At 27.9% G+C, this 26,828-nt stretch overlaps 7 protein-coding genes across 7 annotated transcripts, besides 19 other annotated features; 3 read left to right on the top strand and 4 right to left on the bottom strand.

Moving 5' to 3' along the window:
- Nucleotides 1-1,051: 1,051 nt before the first annotated feature.
- Nucleotides 1,052-1,086: a sequence feature (AT_rich).
- Nucleotides 1,087-1,234: 148 nt separating this feature from the next.
- Nucleotides 1,235-1,267: a sequence feature (AT_rich).
- A 135-nt stretch (nt 1,268-1,402) lies between these two features.
- Nucleotides 1,403-1,437: a sequence feature (AT_rich).
- A 115-nt stretch (nt 1,438-1,552) lies between these two features.
- Nucleotides 1,553-1,591: a sequence feature (AT_rich).
- Nucleotides 1,592-1,911: 320 nt separating this feature from the next.
- Nucleotides 1,912-2,076: a sequence feature (AT_rich).
- Nucleotides 2,077-2,123: 47 nt separating this feature from the next.
- Nucleotides 2,124-2,213: a microsatellite.
- A 316-nt stretch (nt 2,214-2,529) lies between these two features.
- Nucleotides 2,530-2,550: a sequence feature (AT_rich).
- An 81-nt stretch (nt 2,551-2,631) lies between these two features.
- On the top strand, nt 2,632-17,724 carry EDI_083900 (uncharacterized protein; the record flags this gene model as incomplete). The annotated part of the gene is made up of 2 exons (XM_001739931.1): nt 2,632-8,839; nt 8,876-17,724. The coding sequence occupies 2 exons, from the start codon at nt 2,632-2,634 to the stop codon at nt 17,722-17,724; spliced, it is 15,057 nt and encodes a 5,018-aa protein (XP_001739983.1).
- Nucleotides 3,821-3,841: a sequence feature (AT_rich).
- Nucleotides 17,725-17,954: 230 nt separating the features above from the next.
- Nucleotides 17,955-20,096, top strand: EDI_083890 (uncharacterized protein; the record flags this gene model as incomplete). The annotated part of the gene is made up of 1 exon (XM_001739930.1): nt 17,955-20,096. The coding sequence occupies one exon, from the start codon at nt 17,955-17,957 to the stop codon at nt 20,094-20,096; it is 2,142 nt and encodes a 713-aa protein (XP_001739982.1).
- Nucleotides 19,309-19,337: a sequence feature (AT_rich).
- A 31-nt stretch (nt 20,097-20,127) lies between the features above and the next one.
- Nucleotides 20,128-20,241: a microsatellite.
- Nucleotides 20,137-20,299: a microsatellite.
- Nucleotides 20,300-20,349: 50 nt separating this feature from the next.
- Nucleotides 20,350-20,451: a sequence feature (AT_rich).
- A 115-nt stretch (nt 20,452-20,566) lies between these two features.
- EDI_083880 (uncharacterized protein) lies at nt 20,567-21,820 on the top strand (the record flags this gene model as incomplete). Its single annotated transcript, XM_001739929.1, has 1 exon — nt 20,567-21,820. The coding sequence occupies one exon, from the start codon at nt 20,567-20,569 to the stop codon at nt 21,818-21,820; it is 1,254 nt and encodes a 417-aa protein (XP_001739981.1).
- Nucleotides 21,810-21,892: a sequence feature (AT_rich).
- Nucleotides 21,893-22,027: 135 nt separating this feature from the next.
- EDI_083870 (40S ribosomal protein S15A, putative) lies at nt 22,028-22,420 on the bottom strand (the record flags this gene model as incomplete). Its single annotated transcript, XM_001739928.1, has 1 exon — nt 22,028-22,420. The coding sequence occupies one exon, from the start codon at nt 22,418-22,420 to the stop codon at nt 22,028-22,030; it is 393 nt and encodes a 130-aa protein (XP_001739980.1).
- A 57-nt stretch (nt 22,421-22,477) lies between these two features.
- Nucleotides 22,478-22,620: a sequence feature (AT_rich).
- EDI_083860 (zinc finger protein DHHC domain containing protein, putative) lies at nt 22,611-23,546 on the bottom strand (the record flags this gene model as incomplete). The annotated part of the gene is made up of 1 exon (XM_001739927.1): nt 22,611-23,546. One exon carries the CDS (start codon nt 23,544-23,546, stop codon nt 22,611-22,613), a length of 936 nt encoding a protein of 311 aa, XP_001739979.1.
- A 48-nt stretch (nt 23,547-23,594) lies between these two features.
- Nucleotides 23,595-23,670: a sequence feature (AT_rich).
- A 1-nt stretch (nt 23,671) lies between these two features.
- Nucleotides 23,672-25,186, bottom strand: EDI_083850 (polygalacturonase inhibitor 1 precursor, putative; the record flags this gene model as incomplete). The annotated part of the gene is made up of 1 exon (XM_001739926.1): nt 23,672-25,186. The coding sequence occupies one exon, from the start codon at nt 25,184-25,186 to the stop codon at nt 23,672-23,674; it is 1,515 nt and encodes a 504-aa protein (XP_001739978.1).
- Nucleotides 25,094-25,122: a sequence feature (AT_rich).
- A 101-nt stretch (nt 25,187-25,287) lies between the features above and the next one.
- Nucleotides 25,288-25,330: a sequence feature (AT_rich).
- A 27-nt stretch (nt 25,331-25,357) lies between these two features.
- Nucleotides 25,358-25,386: a sequence feature (AT_rich).
- A 109-nt stretch (nt 25,387-25,495) lies between these two features.
- Nucleotides 25,496-25,577: a sequence feature (AT_rich).
- Nucleotides 25,546-26,724, bottom strand: EDI_083840 (histone acetyltransferase type B catalytic subunit, putative; the record flags this gene model as incomplete). Its single annotated transcript, XM_001739925.1, has 1 exon — nt 25,546-26,724. The coding sequence occupies one exon, from the start codon at nt 26,722-26,724 to the stop codon at nt 25,546-25,548; it is 1,179 nt and encodes a 392-aa protein (XP_001739977.1).
- Nucleotides 26,725-26,828: the final 104 nt, after the last annotated feature.

The raw sequence follows: 26,828 nt of genomic DNA, 5'->3' as shown, positions 1-26,828 counted from the left end.
TCCTGATGATTTTGTTTTTTTGTTTTCAAGTTTTCTGTGTTTTTGACTAATTGGTATTGTATATGTTTATCTATTGAATAAAGTAGTTCTGTTTTTATTTAAACACAATCTCTGTGCAAATTTTAATGGTTGTTCTACTAAAGAGAGTTAACACTATCTGTTATTAACGAATAAAAGAAGGAACGACAAAGGATGTTTATTTGGTTTTTAAAGATAATACCAACTGAAGAAGATAAATTGTTAATATATTGAATAGTGGTATACCATATTTTAGTTGTGTGATCTAGGAAAGTCTGTTTAGTGAGTTGTTTTATTGTTATTCAAAAAGATAAAGAGAGTGAAGGATCAAACATGAGATGAGTACTTAACTAATGATGTTAACAAAGAAGAAAACGTTTCACATAAACACTGAATTGATTGTAAAGAGAATATAGATAGAGATACAACAATAAAGATAATGTCTTGCAAGAAAATGGAAATGTCAACAAGAAGAAACAATAGACAAGAAGAAACAGAATTAGACATGAGAAATTTGAAAGAGGATACTAGATGATAAGAAGATTGGAGTTTTAATAATCAAAACATAGAAATATATTCAAACGAGTTATAACAAAATGAAAGGATATGCCAGATAAACAGAAGTGAGAAAAATAGAGACAATAATAATGAAAGAATAATAAATGACTTTTAACCAAATTAATATGTAGAAGTAACTTGATATAATACAGTTATGATTATAACATGTTTTGTTCAATAAAAAAGAAGAGTGAGTAAATATTTTTGTAGAGTGAACATACTTTGATAAGACAACAAAAATATATCATCAGAATAAATGAAGTAAATACTAGTGGTGATGTTAGTTGTAAAATTATTAGTGTTAATAAACAAAATCATGAAACTGAACTGAATTAATTAGAATCAAAGATTAAACAATTATAGATAATAAAAATAAGTAGGTAGAATAGAAAAAGACTGTATTTGAATGAAAACATAATTAGTTGAGAAACAAAGAACATGAACATATTAAAAGAAATAGTAATGAATTGAGTAGAATTATTAAATATATTTAATATAACAAATATAAATGATAAACATGAAAATAATTATGATCTTGAACAACCAACTCAAAAAGAAACATATAGAGATAGTAATTCTGATACAATAAAAATTACTAAAAGTACATTGTTATTTAGTATGAAATAAAAATATTCAATACACAAAAGAACTTATTAGGATATAATATTTAAATGATTTATTAATATAATATCAATAGAAGAATACAAATAACAAAAGAAATAAAATGAAAAATATCCGAAAAGATAATATTAACTGACAATAACTGTATAATGAAATAAAATCAATAAATTATAATAATTCATATGTTAATTAACCACAGTTTTACATAATTAATTATTTCATATTAAAATAAATAATATTGGAAGTTTTACAAGTTAAATTTTAATTAACATAAGATTATTAAAGTACATATGATATATCTTCTTACCTACTCAAATTTAAACGAGAAACAATACCAGAAACAACATAACCAAACATAATATTTAATGACATAATTTTAAATTAATAATTTAAACAGATCATGTGGATATTATTTAAATGAATATTAACAAAAATATGCTTTCTGAATAAATAAAACTAAAGAAATCTGCCAGACTATTAGAAAACAACAAATAATAAAAGAATACACAAAAGAGAACGACATATATAAAAGTGATAAGAACCAAAGAACTCGTACGAGAGATGGACTTTATTTGGCACTAAGGGAGGACAGCAATAGGAATAAAATAACAGAGTATATCTATTGAGTAAAGTTGTAGAAATAACTTGAATGGTTTAATTACATCGGCTACAACAAAAAACAATAAAAAGTGAAGAAAAATAAAGAGCACTATGAAATTAATTTTAATAGTTATAAAAGAGAAAGAAAAGAAAATACAAATTAATTAAAAAGTAATAAAAACATTTAAACAATTTAAGAAGAATATTTTTTATTAAAGAGAAAAGATAAGTAAAAATAAATAGAAAATTAATTTGTTCTGTAAATTTTATTTTAAAAAAGATCTGTTTGGATATTTAAAGTGAAATGAATCAGTTTTTTGTTGTATAAGAAAATAAAAATAGAAAAAAAAAAAAAAGAAAGTAGATGAAATATTTTTGAAAAGGATATTAAAAAAAAAAGTATAAATATAAAAAAATTATTAATAGATATGAGGTGATTATGTATTTTTACCAAACAAAAACTGAGATAATTATATTTTTAGCTAATACTTTGGATAAATCCTGAAAAAAAACTGTAAAAAGAATAAAAATATAATTATATCGAAAGAAATAAAAAATGTAATAGAACGAAAAGATTAGAATGATGCAAAAAATAGAAATAATAACAAGGTGTTTTTATACTAAAATTATTGGAAATAGATGTGAAATTGCACCGAAAAAAATTGAATAAAAAAAGAATATAGACGAGGAAAAGAGTTGAGAAAAGAGACAATTTCGTTGGTTAATAACGTCTTTTTTATTTTTATTTATTTAGAATGAGTTAACAAAATTCATGTAAAAATCATCCTCGTTGGGTATTTTTACGTTGTTTTCAAGAACTTTTAATTTCATATCATGGTTTTCTACCTCATAGTACAATTATTATTAATTAACTATGCCCTCGCTGCTACTTGTACTGCATCAGAGGAAAATACTTGTATTTGTACTTGTATTGTTGAAACTGTTGATTCCACAGCTGATGAAAACGCCTTTTCTTGTTCATTTACAAACAGCAAATGTGAATCTTTTGAAGCAGTTCTTCAAGTACAAAAATCTGCAACAATTACAGACTTAAGTGTAAAAGCTACTTACCAAACTAACAGTGGTGATGAATCAGACACAGAACCTCAAACTGTGCAATCAACTTTAACCAAAATCACTATTGAGCAAAAAGAATCTACTGAAAAAGGAACTATGGAAAGTCCAGCATTCACTCTTAATGTAAATAAGGAAGACTCAGCTCAACTTTATATTTCATCAGGATTTGGTTATGTAAAAGTAGTATCAAACGCAGAGAGTAAATTAACAATTGAGGATATTGCAGACAATATTTTACTTGTCACTGGTAATGAAATTATTGTAAATAAATTATCTGGAGAATCTCGCACTGTTGCTCTTTCTGAAAATACAATTAGTTTTGGTTCAAACTCTCTTAACGAAAGGGAGATCAGTTTAAAAGACGCATACAGTGTGTATAAACATAGATATGTTCAAGAACTTGATGCAGGACTTTGTACATTTTCTTCAGACAGTTTTACTCAAAATGAGTGTTCTTACTTAAGTTCTTATAACCAAATGAAACTTGATGTTATTGGTCAAACTTATCCAACGGCCCTTGATGAACATATAAATAATAAAGAATGGAACGAAATTAATTTTAAAACAACAGGTGAATTAACAATTCCAGGGAGTGTAACAATCACTGCAAATAAGCTTCATATAGACAACAAATTCACTATCAACTGTCTTGTGACTGTTACTACTTTAGAAATAACTGCAGACCCCAAAAATATAATTAGTAAAGATATAACAGTTTCTGAAATATCACCAGAGAATAAAGATTCAGTATATTTTGTCTTAACAGAATCTGCAAAAATTACAAAAAAAGAAACACAAACTCAAAGTGATTCATTTGTTGCTTACAAACTAAGCAGTTCTAAATCCAGGGTTGTTTCTCCAAATAATGAAGATGGAAAGAACTGTGTTTATGAAGAAACAGGAGGATATACTTCAAGTGATTGTGATAGTTTAGAAGTAGGTAATGAAATAATATTTAAAATTAAATCTGTTTCTGCTGTGTCCTTAGAATATAAAGATGGATTTAAAACAAAAGAATTTAAAGGAATTGATTTGACATTAGCAACAAAGATAAGTACAATTAAAGGATTTAAATTGGCATCTTTTGAATTAACTAAAACAGGATTTAAATTTGTTGCATGTGAAATTGGACAATTAAGTTATAAATCAAATATTCCTATTGATTATCTTTTATTTACTGGAGACTCTAAAGTAACAGACATTGTTAATGGACAATCAAGTTATCTCTTTACAGCAGATAGTCAAAATGTATTAGGAGAGTCAGAAAAAGCACAAGTAGTTAAAGTTAAAGACGGTTATTATCGTTATAGTTTTTCAAACAGTGGTGCTGTTTGTACCTTAACTTGTTTAGAAACAGAAAAAAAATGTAAATTCGTAGAAGGAGATTGTAGAAACAAAGAATTAGTAGATACTTCTTTAATGACATTAAAATTTAGTGAACAATCATTTACTCTTTATCCAATTGAATCTCCAAATAATAATGAATACAAATTTAAAGAATGTACTGGTATTACTACCAACATTGAAAAATCAGATTTAACAACTCAAGTTATTACTTGTAGTGCTTTTACAGTTGATCATATTACAATTAAAACAGATAAATTAGTAATTAATTCATTTGAAACAACTGGTAATACTTTGAGTATCTTAACTAATCTTCCAGCCACAGTTACATTTAAATCATCATTAGATTATTTCATTTTAAATAGTGCACAATCAGAAGAAAAAAGATGTACTCAAATTGCCAATGAGTATATGAGATGTGGTTCTCAAGAAGGTGAAAAGCCAACTAATGATTGTTTAGTCAAGTCAATAACAGAAAATAGTTATGAACAAGAAGACTGTAGTAGTGAATATATTGATCTCTCAAAAATGATCCTTGTTTTCAGTAGTGATCCAGGAATAAAAAGTGATACATTAAGTGAAGAAAAAACATTTAAAGGATTAAGGGTTGATTGTAAAGATTGTACTTCTTTCAGTTTAAACGCACCAAAATATACTTTCATAGAGACTTTTGATATTTCAAAATTAACTGGTTTCTTCTTTACTATTAATGCTAAAGTGTCTTCAGGAGTTTCAGTAGAATTACCATCTAATGTCAATGGATATTTAATTCTTGATGGTGCAACAAAGAGTTCTATTCAAGGTAGTAGTTTGACTGGTTCATTATATACTAATATTAATAAATTAAAGTGTTTCAATGGTCAACCAGAAGCAATCAATGTAGAAGGTTCTTATTATTGGTATGATAATACACACATCTGTACATATGAAACAACATCATTTAATTCTGAAATTTGTAAACTTTTCTCAACATACGAGAAAGTTGATGTAGTAATTAACACACCCTCAACCATTACAACTTCTCTCTCAGTCAAAACACTTTCCTTTAGTGATGGAGCCTCAACCAAACAACCAAATATCAAATGTCAATCAGTTACTGTCTCAAAGGATACAGAATTATCTGAAGTTTTTGGAACATTAACAATGAATGGTAATGAAAATGGAATAACAGTAACTATTACAGAGAGTGTTGGAAAAGCTTCTTTCAATGGAGAGAATATTAAATTAGTTGCAAAGACAATTAAGTCATATGAATTAACTGAAAATGCAAAAGGAATTAGAATGATGGGTGCATTAGAAGAAGGTGCTACTGTTCAAGATGGAATATTTTATGGATCACTTAGTACTTATCCAAATTCATTAAACAAAGTACAGATGGGAGACAATTTCTATCGTTTCTCTAAAGAAAGTATTGATGCAAAATGTACATATAAAAATTCTGTATTTGAAGAGTATGATTGTCAAAAATTCTTTAATGAATTTAATACTGAAGAATATGTTACTATTGATTTTCAAGGAACTAGTGGATCCACACAAAAAACATATAATAAATGTATTATTTCAACGACTCAAGCATTAACATCTTTGAATTGCAAACAAACTGAAATTATTGTTGATACATTTACAATCACAGAATCTAAATTAGGAGAACTTACAATGAAAAGTCAAAACTCATTTAATAAAAAGATTAGTACCTCTACAATTACAAAAATTTCTCTCAGTGATTCTCAAACATCAAATATTCCAATATTCTATGGTTCTGGAAACACTGTCAGTGAATCAACTTTGTATTATTTTGAAACTGGTAATAATGCTGGCAGATATTATTTCAAAGAAGAAGGTGCTATAACTGTATGTGAATATTCTAATAATGGTTTCAATATGGGAGACTGTGATTCAGTTCAATCACTTGATCTTAATATTAAAGGTAATGGATTTTCTGTAGCTAATATCAAATATAATACAGTAAATGTTGAAAAAGATGTCACTAGTATCAAAACAATCAATGCAAAGAAATTGGTCCTTAGTTGTTCTTCTATTATAATTGATTCAATAACTGTTGATGAATTAACTCTTCCAGACGATTATTCTGATTATTACTTCAAAGCTGGTAAGATTTCTACTATTAATGGAGGACTTTCTCCGTTGTTTATAGGAGGTACAAACGATATGTATTCATCAGAACCATCTCAAATAAGTGATAATCGTTACAGATATTTCAAAAGTGAAGTTGGTCATAAGAAATGTACTTGTAGTGATAACAATAAATTTACTGAATGGGATTGTCAACCAACTAGCACTTATTATACGCCAGAAGCAATGACACTTGTGTGTGAGAAAACATTTGTTTTCAATGATGATTCAAAGAAATTTGCTAGTTTTGTTTTAGAAACTGAAGGAATAGAACTAACTAACCTCAAAGTAAAAGAAGTCACTGTTAATGCAGGCAACTATAAACTTGTCAATGTTGATATTGAAAAACTTACAATTAGCAAAGAGTTTAATGGAGGTATCATTTCTGGAACAATTACAAATATTCAAACCAGTTCTGGATATTCATCTAATGTAATAATGTATTATACTTCTGATACCACACCATCATTTGAAGGTTATTATTCCCATAAGATTGGAGATACAGTGTATCGTATAAGTAAAGAAGAAAAGTTCTATTGTACTTTGAAATCAGGTGTTGATAGTATTATCTTTGAAGAAAAAGATTGTAATGAAGAATATACTGGTACTAACAAAAATAAAATTCTTAAATTAAGTTATAATCCATCATCTCTAACATTCAATTCTCCATACAACGAATTCGATAGTCTTGAAAGTTCAGTCAATGAACTTGTTTTGAATGGATTAACATTACATACATTCAGTCCATCTGACGGTATTACTTCATTTAGTTTATCAATAGCAGCTATCAATAACTTCAATGTAGGAAAATTAACAAATTACATGGTCACAGTTACTGACAAAATAAGTAACATGATAATATCTACTAATCCTAAAGATGCTCGTATAAAAGGAACTGTTGATGCTGTTGAAACTTCATTAGTTGATGGTAGTATTCTCTTTGTATTAGAAGGAACTCCTGCTACTGATTCCAGTAAATCAAATTATAATAGTGTTAAAATCAGTGACAAGTTATACAGAATTACTAAAGGAACAAATACAAAATGTACTTATGTAGGTACTGATACTACATCTCCTTTTGCTGAATTTGATTGTAACCTTTATGCTACTAACATGGAATCTCCTCTCTTGGTATTTGTATATTCTGGGTCTGAAACTATTAAATTGACAAGTAATAAATTTAATACATTTGAATCAGCTACTCTTGGAAGTTCTACTAAAATTGAAAATCTTAAGACAACAAACAAGGCTTCATTTTCAAACAGTCTCTCAACTCTTAGTCTTGATAACTGTCAATTTGGTACTCTTGATAAGGTTGATGTTACAAAGTTCACTTTCACTAGTTGTACTATTGGCACTTTAATTTTCTCAACAGCTATTGCACATGAAGGATCTATGTTAACTGGTACAACAATTACAACAATTAACAATGCAAAAACAAATTCCATTTTATGTGTTGGTGATTCTTTATCAGTAATTACAAACGGGTTTTATTCATACGGCATCAGTGAAAACAAGAAAAGATTTTCTTCAATGGAGAATGATAAGTATTGCACATTAACAAAAGATGGATCTTATGAAGAATGGGACTGTAATGAAAATTATGCAGAAAATAACTATTTATACTTGAAAATAACTTCATCTGCTGATTTACCAAAATTCCCAGCTATCTTTAAAGGAGTTGAATTTTCTACCAATGAAGTAGTGAAAATTACAAACGCTAATCCAGTCACATTTAGTGAATATACCATTGATTCATCAAAACCAATTATTACATTCTCTGGAACAGTTACACTTTCTTCACTTATTGTGGATACTGATACTCCAAAGTTTTCATATTTCAACTCTTTAACTATAACTGATGTTAAACTTAACAAATCACCAAACTATATTCTTACAAGTGGCAATAGTCCAAATATTCCTAATAGTATTTATAGTTTCTCTACTTCTGATTCAACAAATCGTATCTCATCTAAATCTAATTTAGAATGCACATATGTTTCTGATTGTTCATTTACAGAATCAGATTGTAATGGCTATGGTGAATACTCATTCTTAACTTCAAAAGCAGACATTGTTTTCAACAATGAAAATGAAATTTCTTACACATGTTCTTCAAAGCAATGGAAATCTGTTTCTTATAATTCTGGATCTTCTCTTTCACTAAAAGGACAACCATTCTCTGTTGATAGTATTACCCTTTATTCACAAATATCTGTTACACAAAAAATCACTGTTGTTACTTCATGTAATTTTGTTAATGGAGAAACTAATAAACGTAATCTAAATTTAGTACTTAAAGAAGGTGCAACATTTAGTGTTCTTGATTCTGATACTGGTAAGGATGTTGTTGTTGCTGAAACAAATGAAAACGTTCCAAGTAAAAACTATTTATTTGATGGAACTCTTGATGGATTCAATCCAGAAAATATGTACTTATTAGGATGTGGACAAACGACTTATTACTATAAAAAATCAAAATCTGATTGTTTGTGTACTTTAAGTGGAAATGTTCTTAGTTTAGACAAGAGTAGTTGGATTGGTGCTAATGTAGATGATTGTTATCAAAGAACTGATAAAGTCACATCTTATTCTTTGGCATTTTCATCTGATTTTAATGGTGAAGTTGTTGTAGATGTGGACAGTATTTCATTTGTAAGTATCAAATTTGGTAACTTGGATAAAGTCTCATTTGTTAAAAAGGCAAGCAGAGAAGAAAATGTTGAATTAACTATAGACACTCTTATTCCATGTGATTATCTTTCATTCGGTCCTGGAATTTCAGTAAAAACTACTAATGTTGGTTCTAATGCTGCTGGTTTCATTTTTGCTGAAAGTATTACTGTAGAAGGAACTGCAGAGTCTATTATTATTTCAAAGAACAATGACCCAATTAGTGGACTCACAAAAACTAGTATTACTGATTTTGAAGGTTATTCAAGAAATCATCCTCAAAGTGATCGTGGATTGAATTGTAATCCTGGAGATACTGCTGATTGTGTTGTTAGTAAATTCTCTTCACATTATACATACCAAGCAGATAAACAGAATGAGATTATACTTGCTAGTTCATTTAAAGAAATTGTCTCAAACTTAGAAGGAACCGATGAACTAACTATATCAAAGAAAGAAGGTATTGCTGATGAAGTGGTACTTAGTACTTTTACTGCTAAATGCAAAACACAAATTCAGAATGTTCAAATTGATACCTTTGTTCCATCTGGTAAATACGTTACTCTTACTCTTATTCCAAAACATATTCAAGACACTGACAGTTTCAATTACTATTATTCTTCTTCTATTGTTGGTGTTGTTGGGTCTGAAAAACAAGTTAGATGTGGTGACTATTACAGAACAACTAAAGATGATGTGCAATGTAAATGTTATTCAAATAGCTTACTTCCAGATTGTGAACAAGTGTCTAAAGAATTTGATTATGTCCTTAAAACAGATTCACAAAGTAGTGCTATCACATATAAAATTGATAAATTATGGAAATCAGTCTCATTTGATAAAGCTTTTGAAGGAGATATTATTAACTTAGAATCTTCTAACAATATTATTAGTGTTCCATCTGTTTCAGTTAAAATAACTGGTACTTCTTCTAAGGTTTCATTAGATTATAGCACTCTTAATGATGTTCCATTTATTGATGTTGTTGATGTAATTGTTACTAAAGTTACTGGAACAAATAACGTTGGTTCTCAAGTTCTTTTTGGAAGTAATATTAGTCCTGAAAGTTCTGTTTCTTTTGCAACATGTTTCTCAAATTATTACAGAGCATTTGCTGATTCTGCTTCTACAAACTGTCGTTGTGTTCTTGGAACAGCAGACACTTATGATAAAAATGATTGTGCATTAAGAAGTTCATCATTAGATCTTGATGTCAAGATTGCTGCTCATACTGTCAGTTATCCATGGAATTCAATTAACATAGTTACAACTTCTACTCTTACTCTTGATAAAGACAAAATTGTTAAAACAATTAATCAAAACACTGGATCTGAACTTATTCTTCATGGAGAAATATCAACAGAAATTGCTCTTAAACCAAGTGGTCTTGATTATTTGTATGTTGATGTAAATGTTATTGGTGATGAAGGTAAAATAAATGTTCAAGGATCATGTACTTATTGCTTAAATGCTAAATCTAAATCATATTTGACACTCAGTACTGGACTCTCTGTTACTCAATGTAGTGAAACAAATTATCGTGTTGGAACTGATATAGGATGTTATTGTAAATTAAAGTCATCTAATTCTAATGAAATTAAATCTGATAGTATTGACTATGTTGATTGTAGAAAGAAGTTCCCTGATCTTTCTGATTATAGTTTTGATCTTGAAGACAAGAGTGTATTAATCAACGAAGATATATCATTGAAAGAATTCACTAACATTGTAAGGGGTGATATTTCAATTGGTGGTACTGGTTCATTAAAATTAAGTTCTCTTTCTCTTAACCAACAACCACTTACATTTAGTGGAAGTACTGTAACAATTGCGTCAGCTACAATATTAACTAACGGTAAACTCTTGGATAAAACTACAACCAAAATGGAAATTAGTTCTTTGAAACTTGGATCATCTTCAGGACCTTTTATCTTGTCATATGGTGGTAAAGATAAATCATTTACAGTTACTAGTCAAATTGAAACAACTGCAGTGACTGGTTTTGTTACTGTTGCATATGCAAATCATTTAGCAGTTTCATTTATAGAACAAAATTATTTAAACACTGTTACATCAAACGGAAAGACTACTGTCTATCTTGGAGTAGATCAAGTCCCAAGCAGTACTGTTACTTGTTCTCTTGATACTTATAATGAAGTTTATGACTCTCAATTCAGTACTATTAATTGTCCATGTGATGGAGATAATTGTATAATCGATGTTAAAGATACTGTTAAAAAGGTTTATCTTGGAAATCTTAAATCTAAATCTGAATGGTTAATTCATAGAGACACAATGTTATCCACTTCTAGTGGCTCTATTCAACATATGACTATTGTTCCTACAACAAAAACAAGTATAAGCACTGATTCTTCTTTAACTATTCAAACATTGAGTTCTGATAATTCTTTATTATTGACAGGTGATTTTATTATTGGAGAGATTAACGCAAATTTAGTTGATGTTGCAAGTGGTTCCACTGTAGTTATTGATAAGGCAAAGTTCAAGTCACTTGTTTCTAAGTCAGGTAGCACAGTAAAATTAAAAGTACAATCTGATGAAGTTAATAATTTTGAACTTGATTGTGTAAATTGTGAAATTGAAACGCTATCATCGACTGATGCCAAAGAACAAGTAATTACAAAACTTACTATCGGAAATTCTAGATCTTATAAATTCTTAGAAAATGCTGTATTTACTATTAATGAAATTAGTGTTGATCAAATTGGTTCACTTGAGTTATTGCATATTGATAAACAAGCCACTCTTAAATTTGAATACACTGGTGAACATCAAACATTCAATTATCCTATTCTTATTGCAGAATTATCTAGTGAAGAAAAACTCATTGTTCCAGAAAGTGATGATAATATGTTTTCTAAATTATGTAGTCCTTCCAAATTATTTATTAAATCTAAGTCATCAACTGAGCCATTGTCTGAGATATGTCATTTTAGTGGACAACCACAGACATTTACTGAAGACAATGCAGACAATTGTAAATATACTCCTGTCTGTATTTTAGAGATAAAAGAAGATATAACAGATGATTTGAAAGCAAATTATGATCGTGTTATCTGTAAAAGTGATGTCAAATTTAGTACTAACAAAGATGTCACTGTTGAGTGTGATACACTTCATTTAGTAACAATTACTAACTCTGGTACTGAGGCAATTAAAGTAAATTCAATCAAATGTAATTTGAAATTAGTTGGTGGACCATTCATTATAAATTCATTATCTGACTCTGATAATGTTAATATCATTGTTGAAGGTGATTCAACACCTGTTACTATTAATTCTGGAAAATGTGGTTCAATTTCTACATCTTCTTCACTAACTATTACAGGAGATCTTATTATTTCTAGTATTACTGCTTCTTCTCTCTCATTGTCATCTGGGTCTATCATTTGTTCTGGTGCTATTAGTGTTACTGGTCAAATAGACATTTCTTCCTTATTCATTGGTCCATTAAAAGCTGATTCATTAAATGCTGGAAGTATTTCTGGTAACACTCAATTCTTAAATCATGCAATTAAATCTCTTGGAAATAATTTAAGATACAATGACTATTATATTATACAAAAAGATGAAGAAGAAAGCACTAAAACGTGTCATACTGTTAATGACGTTCTTGATATTTCTGAAATTAGATATCTTAATAATGACGAACATAAATGTACTAGTGATAATTCTATTCCTGTTAATATTTTATCAAATGAAATTGTTGTATCAAGCAAATTTAGTAGTGATAGAATTTTCAAGAGTGATCTTTCCAATGTTATGTTCACTGGTTCTGGACCTTTAACACTTAATAACTTTAAAGTCAAAAATGGACGGTTCTTTGTTGATTCAGATATTACAGCAAGTGGTAGTTGTACTGGTTCTGTGTACACATCAGGTAAATTTAATGGATTTGATAAATTAACAATAGACACTACAGAAGACGTTACAATTAATTATGCCAATGAAATTGAAATTCAGAACGTTGGTACACTTAATATCAATGGAAAGAATGAAAAGGTTACAAAAATTATTATTCATCCAGATAAGTTCTCTGATTCTCATCTTCCAGTTATTAATGTTATTGCTCAAAACCAAAATGGATTTTCTGTTTCATACACCGAAGGTATTAGTAGTAGTGGATTTATTGCTATTAAGTCTTCTAGTCCATTAACACTTTCTTCAGTTCTTAACACTGATAAACTTCTTTGTAATGATAGAATACTTTACCACAAAGCAACCAATTCAGAAGTTATCCCACATATTAGTTGTGATGATGAGTTAGTTAAATATGACTCTGATCTTAATGCTGATCCTTATGAATGTAAAAAGAGTAATGGACTAAACTGTGTTGCTAGTTACACTGGTAGTGCTGCTTCTCTTGATAAAATCGATGCACAAACACTTATCATTGAAAATGTACAAAATCAAGACTCAAACAATGAGTTTGTAATCTCTTCTAAAGTCAATGATTTAACTGTAAAAGGATCTGGAAAGGTTGGTTTTACATACCTTCCATCAACTCTTTCAGTTGAAAGTTCTGTCTCAGTTACTTTCACTCTTTCTTCTAATTTATTTGTCCCTCATTATATTACAGGAAGTGCTGGGTCTAGTATTACAATCAAATGCAATAATCTTCCAATACTGATTTCCTCAATTCGTTCTGAAGGAAGTGTTTCTTTTGAAGATTGTTATAGTGTGTCTATGGATAGTGGTGATTCTGTGATTGATGGTATTGTTAAAGTAAATCAAATGAAGGTTGTAGGAAGTAAATTTACAATTTCTAGTGACTTTGAAGTTGAGTCATTAACAGTTTCTCCTAATTCTAATGGTCTCACAATATTTACTCTCAACTCTATTACTGATAAATTTATAGTAAATTCTGTTGTAGTCACTGGCAATTATTGTACTATTCTTTTGAACACAAGAAATCTTGTGTTAGAACCAGTTATTTCGATTCCTGGTTTTACTAGTTCTGAAAGAATTTATTATCAAAACTGTGGTTCAAATCAAGACCTTCTCAAGTTTGATTCATGTGCTTTAAGAAATGATCTTTCTTCTGTTGACTCGTTGAATATTCAAGAGTCTGCTTATTATCAATATTATTCTATTTGTCCTGACCCTAACAAAACAATTGATTTATCATCTGTTTCAATTAAAAAATTAAATGGATTAGAAGGTGATAAATACAAAAGCATTATATTAGGTTCTGATGTTTCAATGCAGTCATCTACTTCTTCTTCTATTGTTATTGAATATTTGGAATTCTCTGGACAGATTACATTACAAAATAAATATCACATAAACACTTTAAGTTGCAAAGGTGCTGAAAGTTCTATTGTTGTTTCAGCTGATACTGTGATTGATGAAATTGTTGCAGAAAATGGTATTAATATTACAATTAAACCTAATGTTATTCTTACTTATAATGGAAAGACATCCCTATTAATTAACAAATTAAGTATCGAGTCTGCTACTGGTTTGTGTTTCTCAGCTCCAAATGCTGCTCTTGATTTTAAAGCAATTGACTTCTCTCCTGCTGCTACAGTGTCCTCATCATTCATCAATGTTAACTCAGTTAATAAAGTTTATGCCGTTACGAACAGTTCAAAGATTACAGGCAAATATCCTATTCTTACTTCTTCAACTGAAATTTCACTTGTTGACATTGGTTCAGTATCTGTTGGTTGTAATTCAAGGACACTTCTTTTCTCAATTGATACTGAATCTTCTACAGCATTTGTATGTCCTGAAGTTATTACATGCGTTAATTATGTTGATGATAAAAGCAGTAATTGTGCTCGTGATAGTACTAATAAAGGTCTTTATGTCCAACAGTACAAGTATGTTTATAATAGTGAGTATCAATCAACCAAAATTAATTTACCAAATAATGATGGATTAACACCATTGTATGATATTGTTGAAATTACTGGTAATCAAATGAAAAATGTTTTCATCCAAAATGGTGGAAGTTATTTGTTAGATATTGCTTCTTCTTGTTCTGGTGGTGCAGTTAATTGTATTAGTGATAATGATGAAAGTGAATTGAGTTGTAGTGTTAGATTCTCCCTTAATGATGGTAGTATTTCTCTTAATGGAAAAGGAATTGTTGTTGAAGAAGATTCTACATATGAGTTTGCTACTAACTCTCTTCTTAACATCCCAAAAGATGCTGTTGTTGATATATCTTCAATTGTTGGAACAACTGTCAGACTTGCTGTCCAAGATAAGGGTACCGTTAATATTGTAAAGTATGGTAGTTTCATTGAAATCTTAATGAGCGGTGATTCAGTTATTAATGCTTATGATGCATTTGACTCTACAATGATTAATTACTATGGTGGAAAGATTGTTGTACATAACAACAATATTATTACTCTTAAAATTATTAACATTTATGAGGGCTCAATTTCTAATCATGAATGTCAAGCATTAATTCAACCTTCTGGTTTGAGTAGTGAATCTAAACCAGAAAAGATCTGGGAAGGAAATGTACCTATTTCAAGTATTATTGGTATTAAATATTATCAGTACTTGGGTGCTGTTCTTGAGGCATGTGTTAATTCTACATCTGAACATCATTTTAAAGATGTCTCTTGTTCTGCTACATCAGCTAATTCTCCTATTTGTTATTGCTCTTATGATCCATATGTTGACCAATCATGTATTCTTGATTGTAGTGATGCTCCAGATGGTGAATGTGTATTCCGTGATGAAGACTCCAATTCACCATTATTCAATGAAATTGATTTTGGAGGTGCTCAAAAGAAATTAAGAATTGAGTCTTCTATGAAGTTATTCAGATTAAATGATTCTGATCAACTTGAGATTGAGGCTGTTGTTCCAATCACTGTTTATTCTATTGAAGATTCTTCAGATAGTCCATGTTTAGTTACTATTTCAGGTAGTAACACATTATTATCTATTGAACGTATTCATCTTGTTAATCCAAGTTCTGTTGTTATTCTTAATGTTAGAGAAATTTCAGTTAGAGAATTATATATTGAAAATGCTCATTTTGAAACAACTGCTGTTATTACTATCTCTGAAAATGATAGCCCTCTTATCACTTTCTCAGATGCTTATGATACAGATACAATCTCATTACCTACTGTTGAAAGAAAGATAGTAATGAAAAATGCAGATATTACATTTAGAAATCAAGGAGGTGTTGTTGTTTATGGACCATCAAAGAATGAAACAATTGTTGATTTAGAAACTAATAGTCATTATGATGCTGATTTTAATCCAACTATTATTGAAAAGACTAAGATTCATCTTCTGAGTGAAAACAATGCATGCTATGAAAGTAATACTACAAAAACACAATCAGTCATTTATTTCGATGTTGTAGGAAGAATTTCTGTTTCAGATATTGAGGTAGATTATGACTGTCTTAGTAATGGTAATAGTGAAAATGCAGTTGCTAACTTAATCTATACAAATATTCCTAATTATATCACTATTTCAGGTAGTCTTTCAAAGAACTTAAGAGTTGATGATCAAAAATATATTATTCTTCTTGCAGCCAAAGATTTCAATGGTCTTGAACAATATAATATTCCAGAACTTTCATGTGTCGTCTCTGATACATTCCGTTCAAGTTCGTTCTCTGAAACTGCTAGTGATGTTTGGTCTTCTCCAACATGCCCATGTACTGGAAATGGATGTATTATTGATACTACTAAACCAACAGTTGCTGTAAGATATAATTTAGATTCAAAACAATTAGACAAGTATTCAGCTAAGTATGGAACAATGACTGGATCTAATGTTACTATTCATACCCTTGTAATTCAAGGCTCTCAAGAACATGATAATTATGCTGTTACTTGTTCATTAACAAAGTCCAATATTACAGAATTAAAATTAGAGAATTACGGTAAAATATTATTTGATGAATCACAAAGTATTTCTAATATTACTGGAGATACTGATACTCCTACATCTGTTACCTTGAAAAATAGTATTACATTGAGAACAAATGAAATTAGAAACACTAACCTTGCTCTTGTTGGTTCAACAATATCTCTTAGACAAAATTCAGTTGGTGATTTCTCTGGAAAGACTATTAAAATTAGTTCTAATGGTCATTTTGATTTGTACTCAAGTAATGTTGAATTTACAAAAGATACTACATTTGATATTTCTTTCAATTCTCCTGGACAATCTCACTCAGTATCTGTTGACGATGATGTTTCAGGTAATTCATTATCTATCTTAAATGCTAAATTCGTTGTTCATATTCCTTCTGGTCATAGCGGATGTACATTTGCATTCTTAAGAATTAACCAACCAGTTGATAACGTTGATAAAGTTCTTACAAGTTCTTCATCTAAACTTAAAACTGATAATAATTCATTCAAATTCTATTCTCTCTGTGGAGGGCTTGTTATTTCTGATCTTCCAGAAGATCAAGTTTCTTGTCCAAGTGATAGAATGGCTCGTTCGACTGAAACTAAAGAATTCCCAATGTATATGATTGCTGTTATAGTTATTTTCTTCCTTGTGTTAGTTGTTGTTGCTATTCTTTTCATTGTTTACATTGTCCATGTTTATCTTGTACGTAAGAGAAATCTTAAGGTGTTTGAAGAAGGAGAAGAAATTGATATTGATGATAATAAAAAAGAAGAAGAAATTGAAAATAAACCAACTGAAACAAAAGCTGATGAAAACAAAGATACAACTGCATGAGTAAGTCTTTGTTAAATGAAAGTAATTTCATTTAATTACTTTCTTTTTTTAAGTAAATCAAAGTTAATTGATTTATTACTTATTAAAAATTTTTCTTCTTTGTTTTGTTTTGTTAATTCCATAGTAGTTTTGAATTTTTATTCTTTTTTATGAATTTAGTAAACCCTTAAATTAGGGTTATTTTGAAGAAAAGAAAGGACTTTTTTTATAGAAAATACTTTTTATATCAAATGGAAAAAGCACAACCATCAACAAATCCAATTGATCTTAATAGTGAATGTTTTGATCCTGTTTCATTTATTAATAGGAATATAGCCATATACGATAATGATAAAATAAATAAATTAGCAGAAAGTACTGTGAAAGAACAAATTGCAATTCAAAAATCAGTGTTTGAAACACTCCAAAAACAAGAACGACTTGAAGAAGAAGCGACAAAGTCATTAAGAATAGCTCCTGACAAATTTAATGATGTTAGACAATCTTTAAATTCACTTAATGGGGATACCCAATACACTGAAGCTTTATTGAAAGGTATTTGTGATGGAGTTACTTTGTTGGGGTTGGCAAGAACAAACATTGGATTTGTTGTTAAATTACTACATCATCTTCAACAATTAGATATTTTAATACATACTTGTGAACAAGCATTAAAAGATAATTTACCTTTAAGTGCTGCTGATTCTTTAAGAACTGCAAAATTAATAATTGAAACATATGCTGATGTGAAAGATATAGATGTTTTTGCAACTACTATTATGAAACTTCATCATCTTTGTAATGATATAATAACAATAACTAAAGAAGTTGTTGTTCAATTTGAATCAAATGGAAGTAATAAACGACAAATGAGAGATTATTTTAGTTTAGTTGATGAATTATTTGATGAATATAAACATAGTTTTATTTCCTATTTAGCAACTCATCTAACATTGGGATATGCAAATGCATTTCCTTTAAATGCACCACAATCAAGTCTTTCTAATATTGATCAAAGATATAAATGGTTTTTAGATAAAATTAAAGTTGCAAAACAAAGATATGATAATACTTTACCTTCTAGTTGGAGATTTTGGGAAGTTATGGCACAAGACTTTTGTGCCACTTCAAAGGAATCATTTCATGAATTGCTTGAAAAATCATCAAAAGGTGATTCAGAACAATTTACTACATGTTTAGTAAAAGCAATTAGAACTACAAGAGCATTTGAAAAAGAGATATTAAAAAGAGTATCAACTAATAAAGATAAACCTTTAATTTTTGAAGGAATTATTGGAAAATGTTTTGATGGATATATGGATTTCTATATTGAAAAAGAACGAGAAAATGTTATGACATTCTTAAATAAATTTATAAAAGAAGAATATTTTGAAGTTGATAGTGGGGTTGTTGTTTTGTTATCATCTAAAGATTTGATTTTATATTATAGAAAATGTAGTGAGAGATGTGTTTCATTAACTCATGGAGAACCATTAATGGAATTATGTAAAGTTATTGCAAATTGTACTGTAGAATATGCTAAAAGTCTTCAACAACGAATGAACACATCAAATAAAAGAGAAATGATTAAAAGACAATGTCTTGTAATTAATACATTAAAATATATTTATTTTCGTATTGAAAGATTATTGACAGTGTCATTTGCTGAATTAGGTGAAGAAATTAAAGAGCCAATGACAAGTATGCAAAGTGGAATTATTAAAATTGTTGGAGAAATAGTTGAACAATTAGTTGTAACTATACTTAAACCTGTTGATGATATTATGATTAATATGACAAAGGAAAATTGGTCTCCAGTTGAAGGAGAAACAAATTGGGAGATAGATTATGTTGATAAAATGACAATTTGTATTAGAAAAAGTATGGGTATTATTGATGACTATTTAGTTAATGATTATTACCTTCAAATATGTGAATTAACAACTGCACTTTTTTGTGAAAAGTATATTGATACTCTTTTTAAATTAAAAAGAATTAATGAATTTGGTGCACAAATGTTATTAATGGATTATAGTCAAGGAAAAAACTTCTTCTTAAAATTGCCAAATAGAAAAACTCCTATTACACTTGATGGAATAGGAGATACAAGTGTAAAAAATACTATTTATGATATTAATGAATATTCAACTGAATGTTCTAAAGAATATTCAAAAGCAGAAGGAATTTTAAAAGTTTTACAAATTACAGATAAAGACAAAGCAATGTCTACTTGTCAATATTTCTTCCCAGAAATGAATACAGATTTTTTCCCAAGAGTTTGGGCATTACGTGATAATGGGGTATTAAGTGCTGTTACTTCTAAATTGAATTTCTCATTTTATAAAGGTAAAAAAGAACAAATATCAAAAGCTTTCTCTACAATCTTGAATTAATTCATTTTAAAATGTTTTTCCATAAATATGGTTTTAATAATTCTTTTAATTTTTATTTATTATCTACTCTAATTTTATCTTATAATTTTTCAATTATTTTTTTTTTCATTTTAATGTTATTCTTTTTAAAGTTATCATTATTTCTTAGAACTATATTGTTAACTCCTTTATTTTGTTTATTGTTTGTTGTAATTTATCTTATTAGTAAATAAAATATACTATTTCTTTCATTTTATCAGTGTCATACTTCTTGTTATAATATTAATATTTATTATAATTTAATCTAATAATTTATAAAATATAATAATTAATATTACAATATTTTATTTATTCAGTTTTTCTTTTTTTTTTTTTTCTGAGAAAAAAAGAGCTTCTACCAATCTCTGTTGCATCTACATTGTTCGTTTTGTTTGATTAAGAAGTTTAAATTCAAATCCAGTTAAATAGTTCAAAGTAATTAATAGAAGAAGATGGGAATTAAGACATACCTTCCATATATTAAGCCATTGTTTCTTGGGTTGTGTTTCTTTTTGTTATTGTGTGGATATCAAACCACTCAAAATTTTCAATCAGGAATTAATAAGAGTGATGGGTATATTTCTGTTGCATTAGTGTATGGTTTTTGTGGTATTGGTCAGTTTGTTTCACCAGTTCTTGTAGATTTCTTAACTCCTAAATACTCTTTATTCTTTGGAGGTGTTTGTTATGTATTTTATATTGCAACAAACGTATATTTAATTCGTTCATTATATTTTATAGCATCAGGGATATGTGGGTTTGGGTCATCACTAATATGGGCTGCTTCAAGTACATTACTTTCCGGATATGAACAAAAACGTTCACACCCATCATACATTTACACTTTGTTTTACGTACCAGTTTACTTTAATTTTCTAGGAAATATTATCCCATTAATCTTTTCACCATCAACTCCTGCTATATTATTTATGGTATTAACGCTTGTTGCTGCTTTTGCTGTAATTCTCTTTTTATGTTCTTTTGATTCTCCCCCTGTTCCAATGGAAAATATGAAAGAATTATTATTATCTTCTTTAAAATGTTTTTTAAATTGGAGACTTGTTCTTTTATTTCCATTAGCTTTATTATTTGGATTTAGTCGTTCATTTTATTATACTTCAATGCCAGTTCTTGCACCATTAAATGTGACTTCATATATATATATTTGTATGGGAATAACAATGACATTATCTACTTTTTGTTGGGGATTTCTTAATAGTAAATTTACAGAAAGAATAACATTATTTATATCTGTTTTTGCAGAGGCTCTTGCTGTTGTTCTTGGTTTTGTTATTAATGAAGTTTATCTTCATAACACTTCTAATGTACCACAAAATGATATTGGGCTTAATATTTGTGTTTGTGTACTTGGTGGTATTGCTGGAATTGCTGATTCAGGATTAGAAAGTATTACCATTGCTCTTTTAAATAAAATTTGGCCAAAACAAGTTGCTCCATTAAGTGCATGGAGAGTAGTTTATTATTCAGTGATGTGTATTGCGTTATTGTATTCATCATATATCACGACAAGAATTGTTTTAATAATCTTTGGAGCAAGTGCCATATTTGGATTAATAACTTTAGTTTTTATTGCTGTGATGTATAACAAAATTTATAAACAATATGAATTAAAAAATAATGAAGCACTTAAACAACATGAAAAAATTCGTGAAGCTACAGCTATAATTAACCAAGAATATAATTAAAAAATTTAAAAAAGATATTTAAGTTTAAAATAATAATTATAAAAAAATATTATTGAAAATAAAGAAAAAAAACAGTAGTTGAAATATCTTTAGTCTTTAATATATTATAAAGAAGAAAGCGATTTCAACACTGCGATTTTAGTAAAAGAAAGTTTACGCAGTGATGGTAACCGAGAAAAAATACATAACTAGTTGGTTTAGTTCTTTTTAATAGAAGAATCCAAGAATTCTTCCTCCAGTATGTTTAGCTCTAGCTTCAGTATTATCAAGAATACCATATGATGTAGTCAAAACAAGTGCTCCAAAATGTCTTGATGGAAGTAAGTTAGCTTCCCATTTATCAAATTCACTAAGAGTAACATTGAATCTTGGTGAAATAACAGCACATTTGTTAAGTCTACCATTTAAGTTAACAACAATTTTTCCACTTCTATGAGTATCAACAACGGTATAGTCAGTAATATATTGGTGTTTCATCATAACGTTCAAAAATTCACAAATGACTTTTGAAGCTGGTCTAATCATAACTTGTCTTTTACCTTGTTTTTCAGCGTTGGTAATTGATTTAAGAGCATCAGCAAGAACGTTAACTCTGACCATAGGTTATTTCAATTTTTTTAGAGTTTTTAAGGGTTTCTTTTATAGATGCCTTAATACTTTTTTAATATTATTTATTATTCTTCTTTATTATTTAACTGTTAAATTAGCGTTTGAATAAAAATACTTTTTATTATTTTATTTTGAAATTTTCAATAAGTAAAAAATTAATATCTATTTAATAATTATTTGTTTAAATAAATGAAGGTGGAGATGGTCTAAATATAATATGAAGAAAATTAGTAAAACCTCTTTGATAAGGCGATGTTTCATTTTTATATTTCAATGAAAACTGTTTTCTTAAAAGCATTTCCTTCCTTTTTCTTTCTATCCGACTTAAAACATCTTCATTTTCTTGTCTTTTAGTTTTACATGATCCATTAACTTGTTCTTCATCTATATCATTTTGAGAAGATTTTTTCTTATCACAATTTTTACAATAACATTTATGTTGTTGTATTCCATTTTCCTCTAAGAATTGTTCAAAGTCATGACGTCTTTGTTTTGTGAGTTTGATATTTTCATAGGTGGTTTTACCATTGAAAGCAAGGTATATATGAGATATGAATAATGACCCTAACATTAAATTAGTAATTGAAAACATAAAGAAGATAATAATAATGAATAAAAGATTTATTATAGAACCTCCTGGCATGAATAAAATATGATAGAAACTAATTAACCAAGCAGTGACAGAATTTATAAACACTATACAAACAAATATAACAAATCTTCCTTTGTTTCTTTCTCCAACACAATTTCCAATCCATCCACAATGATGATCAAATTCATTAACACATCTATTACATACTCTGCAATGACTTCCTCTTAATGGTCTTACTAAATTACAAGTTTCACAAGTATTTCTTGGTAATATTGTATTTTGATATTTTACATTATAAAACTGTTTTACTGGAAATCCAAATGGTTTAAATCTTGGCATATATCCAGGGTCAACATAGTTTAAGTAAATAAGAGTTCCTAATAACCAAAGCCAATTAAGTAACATATATATTGTTAATGGAATTTCATAAATTGTTCCTTGTGTTATTTCATTTGTGAGTAATATAGTTTTACCACCAGCAATAATAAGGAAAGAAAAGGCACAATACATAGGGATTTGAGTCATAATTGGCTTGTTAATTAAATGCATTTAAGAAAGTGAGAATTTAAATCCATTTTAAGATATTTTTAAATAAATAAAGATTTCTATTTTTTTAATAACGAAAATATAAAAATATTTATTAATTAATGTTATTTGGGACAAGCAGAAGGTTTATTGGTTCCAGTATATGCAGCACAAATATCTCTTATATAATCATCTAATGTAGTTGCATTACATGGGTATGAGTCATAAAGACAATAACGTTCTCCATTAATATAAATAGTTGGACACCATGTTGATCCCATTTGAATTGGTCTATCAACTGCTTCTTTCATTAAAATATTTCCATAAGAACCAAATGCACACTTAATTAAAGGTTCAGGGTCCATATTTGCTTGTTGTGCACAGTAGGTATAATTTAAAGGAATTAAATCAATATTTTTACCCATACAATTATAAAAATCAAATGCTTTTGATGTATTATATATTTCAAGTGCACAAGTAAATAAGAAATCACCAATGACTTCAGTATTACCATGCATTGAACTATACCCAGTAGAATAAGATGAACTTGGAGTCATAATCCATCCAATTTTAAAATCAATTATAGAACCTATCTTCTCAAAAAGTGGTGCAGCAATTTTATATCCAAAATTTTTAAAGTCAGGACATTTAGACATTACATCAGCTTCAACAATAACTCTTGGAGGACAATTAGCTACTATAATTTCTCTATTAGCATCTAAAATTGGACAATCTACCTTAGTTCCTCGAAGATCAAGATGTCGTAAACTACTTGAATATAAAGGAGGAATTGGTCCTTCAATATTAGTATATTGTAAATATGCAGTTACTAATGTTCTAGAATTTATTACATCATTTAATGAACCAGAAAGAGAATTATTAGAAAGGTCAATCAAAGTTAATGAAGAAGCAGTAAATAAAGTATTAGGAATAGAACCAGATAAATAATTATTTTGTAATAAAATTTCAGTAATAACAGGTAATTGACCTAAAGTAACTGGAATAGAACCAGAAATTTTATTATTACTTAAATCAATAGTAGCAATATTAATTAAACCATTTAAATCATTTGGAATTTCAGAAGTAATATCATTTTGTCCTAATGATAAAGTTCTTAAATGATGTAAAGTTCCAATAGTACGAGGAATTGTTTTAATTTTATTATGAGTTAGTCCAATAACCTCAATTTCAGGACAGTGTTTTATTAAAGAAAATATATCAGTAAATTTATTATTATCAGCATGTAACCATTTCATTGTTGTTCCTATCATATAAATTGGTCCACTAAATAAATTATTCTTAATACTTATTGCCATAAATCCTTTTAATCCATTAAAAGCACTTAAAGAACCAGTTAATTTATTGTTATTAGCAACAAATGCATATAAATGAGTTAAAGAACTTAAACTTGGTAATTTACCTTCTAAATTATTAGAGTCTAAAGATATTTGAAAAACATATCCATCTTTATCACATTCAATTCCATACCACTCACAAATATCTTTTTCATTATTTAACCAATTGGTTGATATTTTCCAATTGGATCCATTTAATTGATTATAAAAATTAATTAATACTTCTTTTTCATTATTTTGAGCTCCAAAACATGAAATAATATAAATTAAGAATATCCAAAACATATTTTCTATTTCTTTAGAATAAATTAATTTTTTTTTGTTCGATTTATTTTAAAGTTAGACTCAAAACAATTTTATATAAATAATTCTTTATCTTTTCTTCCTTTTTTTATTCTTTTGTAATTAAATTGTTATTTATTATAATTTGAAGTTATCTCAATTCAATAAACTACCTTAAATATTTATCTTATTAAATTATATTTCATTCTTTGATAGAAGTAAAGCAAATTGAAAAAAGTTAATTAAATAATTCTCAATAAGAAGAAAATTTATTTGTGGTATTCTAATTCTATATCTCCTAATTACCTTTTGTTTTTATTTAATTAAAATAAATTATTATTCTTTTATTAAAAATATTTAATTTATTCTAAAATATTGTAAATTTGTTTAAAATGAGCAATTTTTGCTTTATATGCTCTTTCAATCATTTCTAATCTCATTTCATCATTTTCTAGTAATTCAAGTTCTGTTTTAGTTTGTGAATAATACTTTCTTTTTAACTCTAATGCTAACTTAGGCATTACTTCATTATTATTTTTTAATTCTGCCCATACCATCATTTCATATAATGACATTATTTCCATTTTTGTTATTCCACATTTTTTTCTAACTATCTCACAAAAATCTTCTGGACATTCACTTAATGTATCTGAATGAATATCAATAGGTAATTTTAATTGTTGTTCTTCCATCATTTTAAGTTCTACAAATGTTCTTAATTTTTGAAACTCTAAACATGCATCTTCAACAGTTAAATCAAAATCTTTATCAGATAAAATAAATGAATATACTTGTTTTAATAAATATCTTCCTAATTTTTTTCTTTGGTAATTAGGAAATGTTATAAATTGTCCAATACGTAATCTCCATGAATCTGGGTAATGATAAAATCTATATGTATTCGTTTGTGCAGCTATCCTATATTCAGTTTGACTTATATTTGATGGATTTTCAATGACTTGAAACAAATTAAAAAATTCCCATTTTCCTTCTGGATTAACACAATTCGCTCGTTCAATATACATTGTAATAACAGGAAATAATTGACAATAATACTCATACATATTATTAACATCTCCATAATAAATTTCATAAACTTCTCCATTTTGTTCAAATTCATATAACTTCTTTCCACAAGGTTTAAACCCATACTTTTCTTTTTCTAATTGTTCAATAAAACCTTCTAATGATAAAATTCTTTGGTTTTTTGGCATAAATTTATGAAGACATTTTACTACATCTTCTGCATCATCGATCTTTTGTGAATATGAAAAATCAACATACATTTGATGTGAATAGACACTAATCAAAACGTGAACTTTTAAATCTTTATATCCATATATTTCACAATCTCCCATAAATAATTGGTGAACATAATCAGGATAATCAACTGCATTCTCTAAATATTTGTCTTTGAGTGTTTTTTCTACTTCTTCTTTATTAGAAACAAAATACAATCCTATTGCATCTTGTGCTGAACATATAAAATCTTTGTTTTTATTTGCAAGTGGATCTTTGTCCATTAAATTAGGATCTTCCATTACTTCTGCTAATACTTCATTGAGTATTCTTTATCCATTCCTCTCCTTTATTTTCTCTTTATTTAGTTTTGTTTCTAATTTTTTCACTTTTTATTTTAATAAAA

This window comes from Entamoeba dispar, genomic scaffold (genome assembly GCF_000209125.1).
Source record: "Entamoeba dispar SAW760 scf_1105229462549 genomic scaffold, whole genome shotgun sequence".
In the NCBI taxonomy this organism is placed as follows: Eukaryota; Evosea; order Mastigamoebida; family Endamoebidae; genus Entamoeba; species Entamoeba dispar.
Note: the sequence above shows the minus strand (reverse complement) of the source record. Positions and strands in the feature narration are given on the sequence as shown.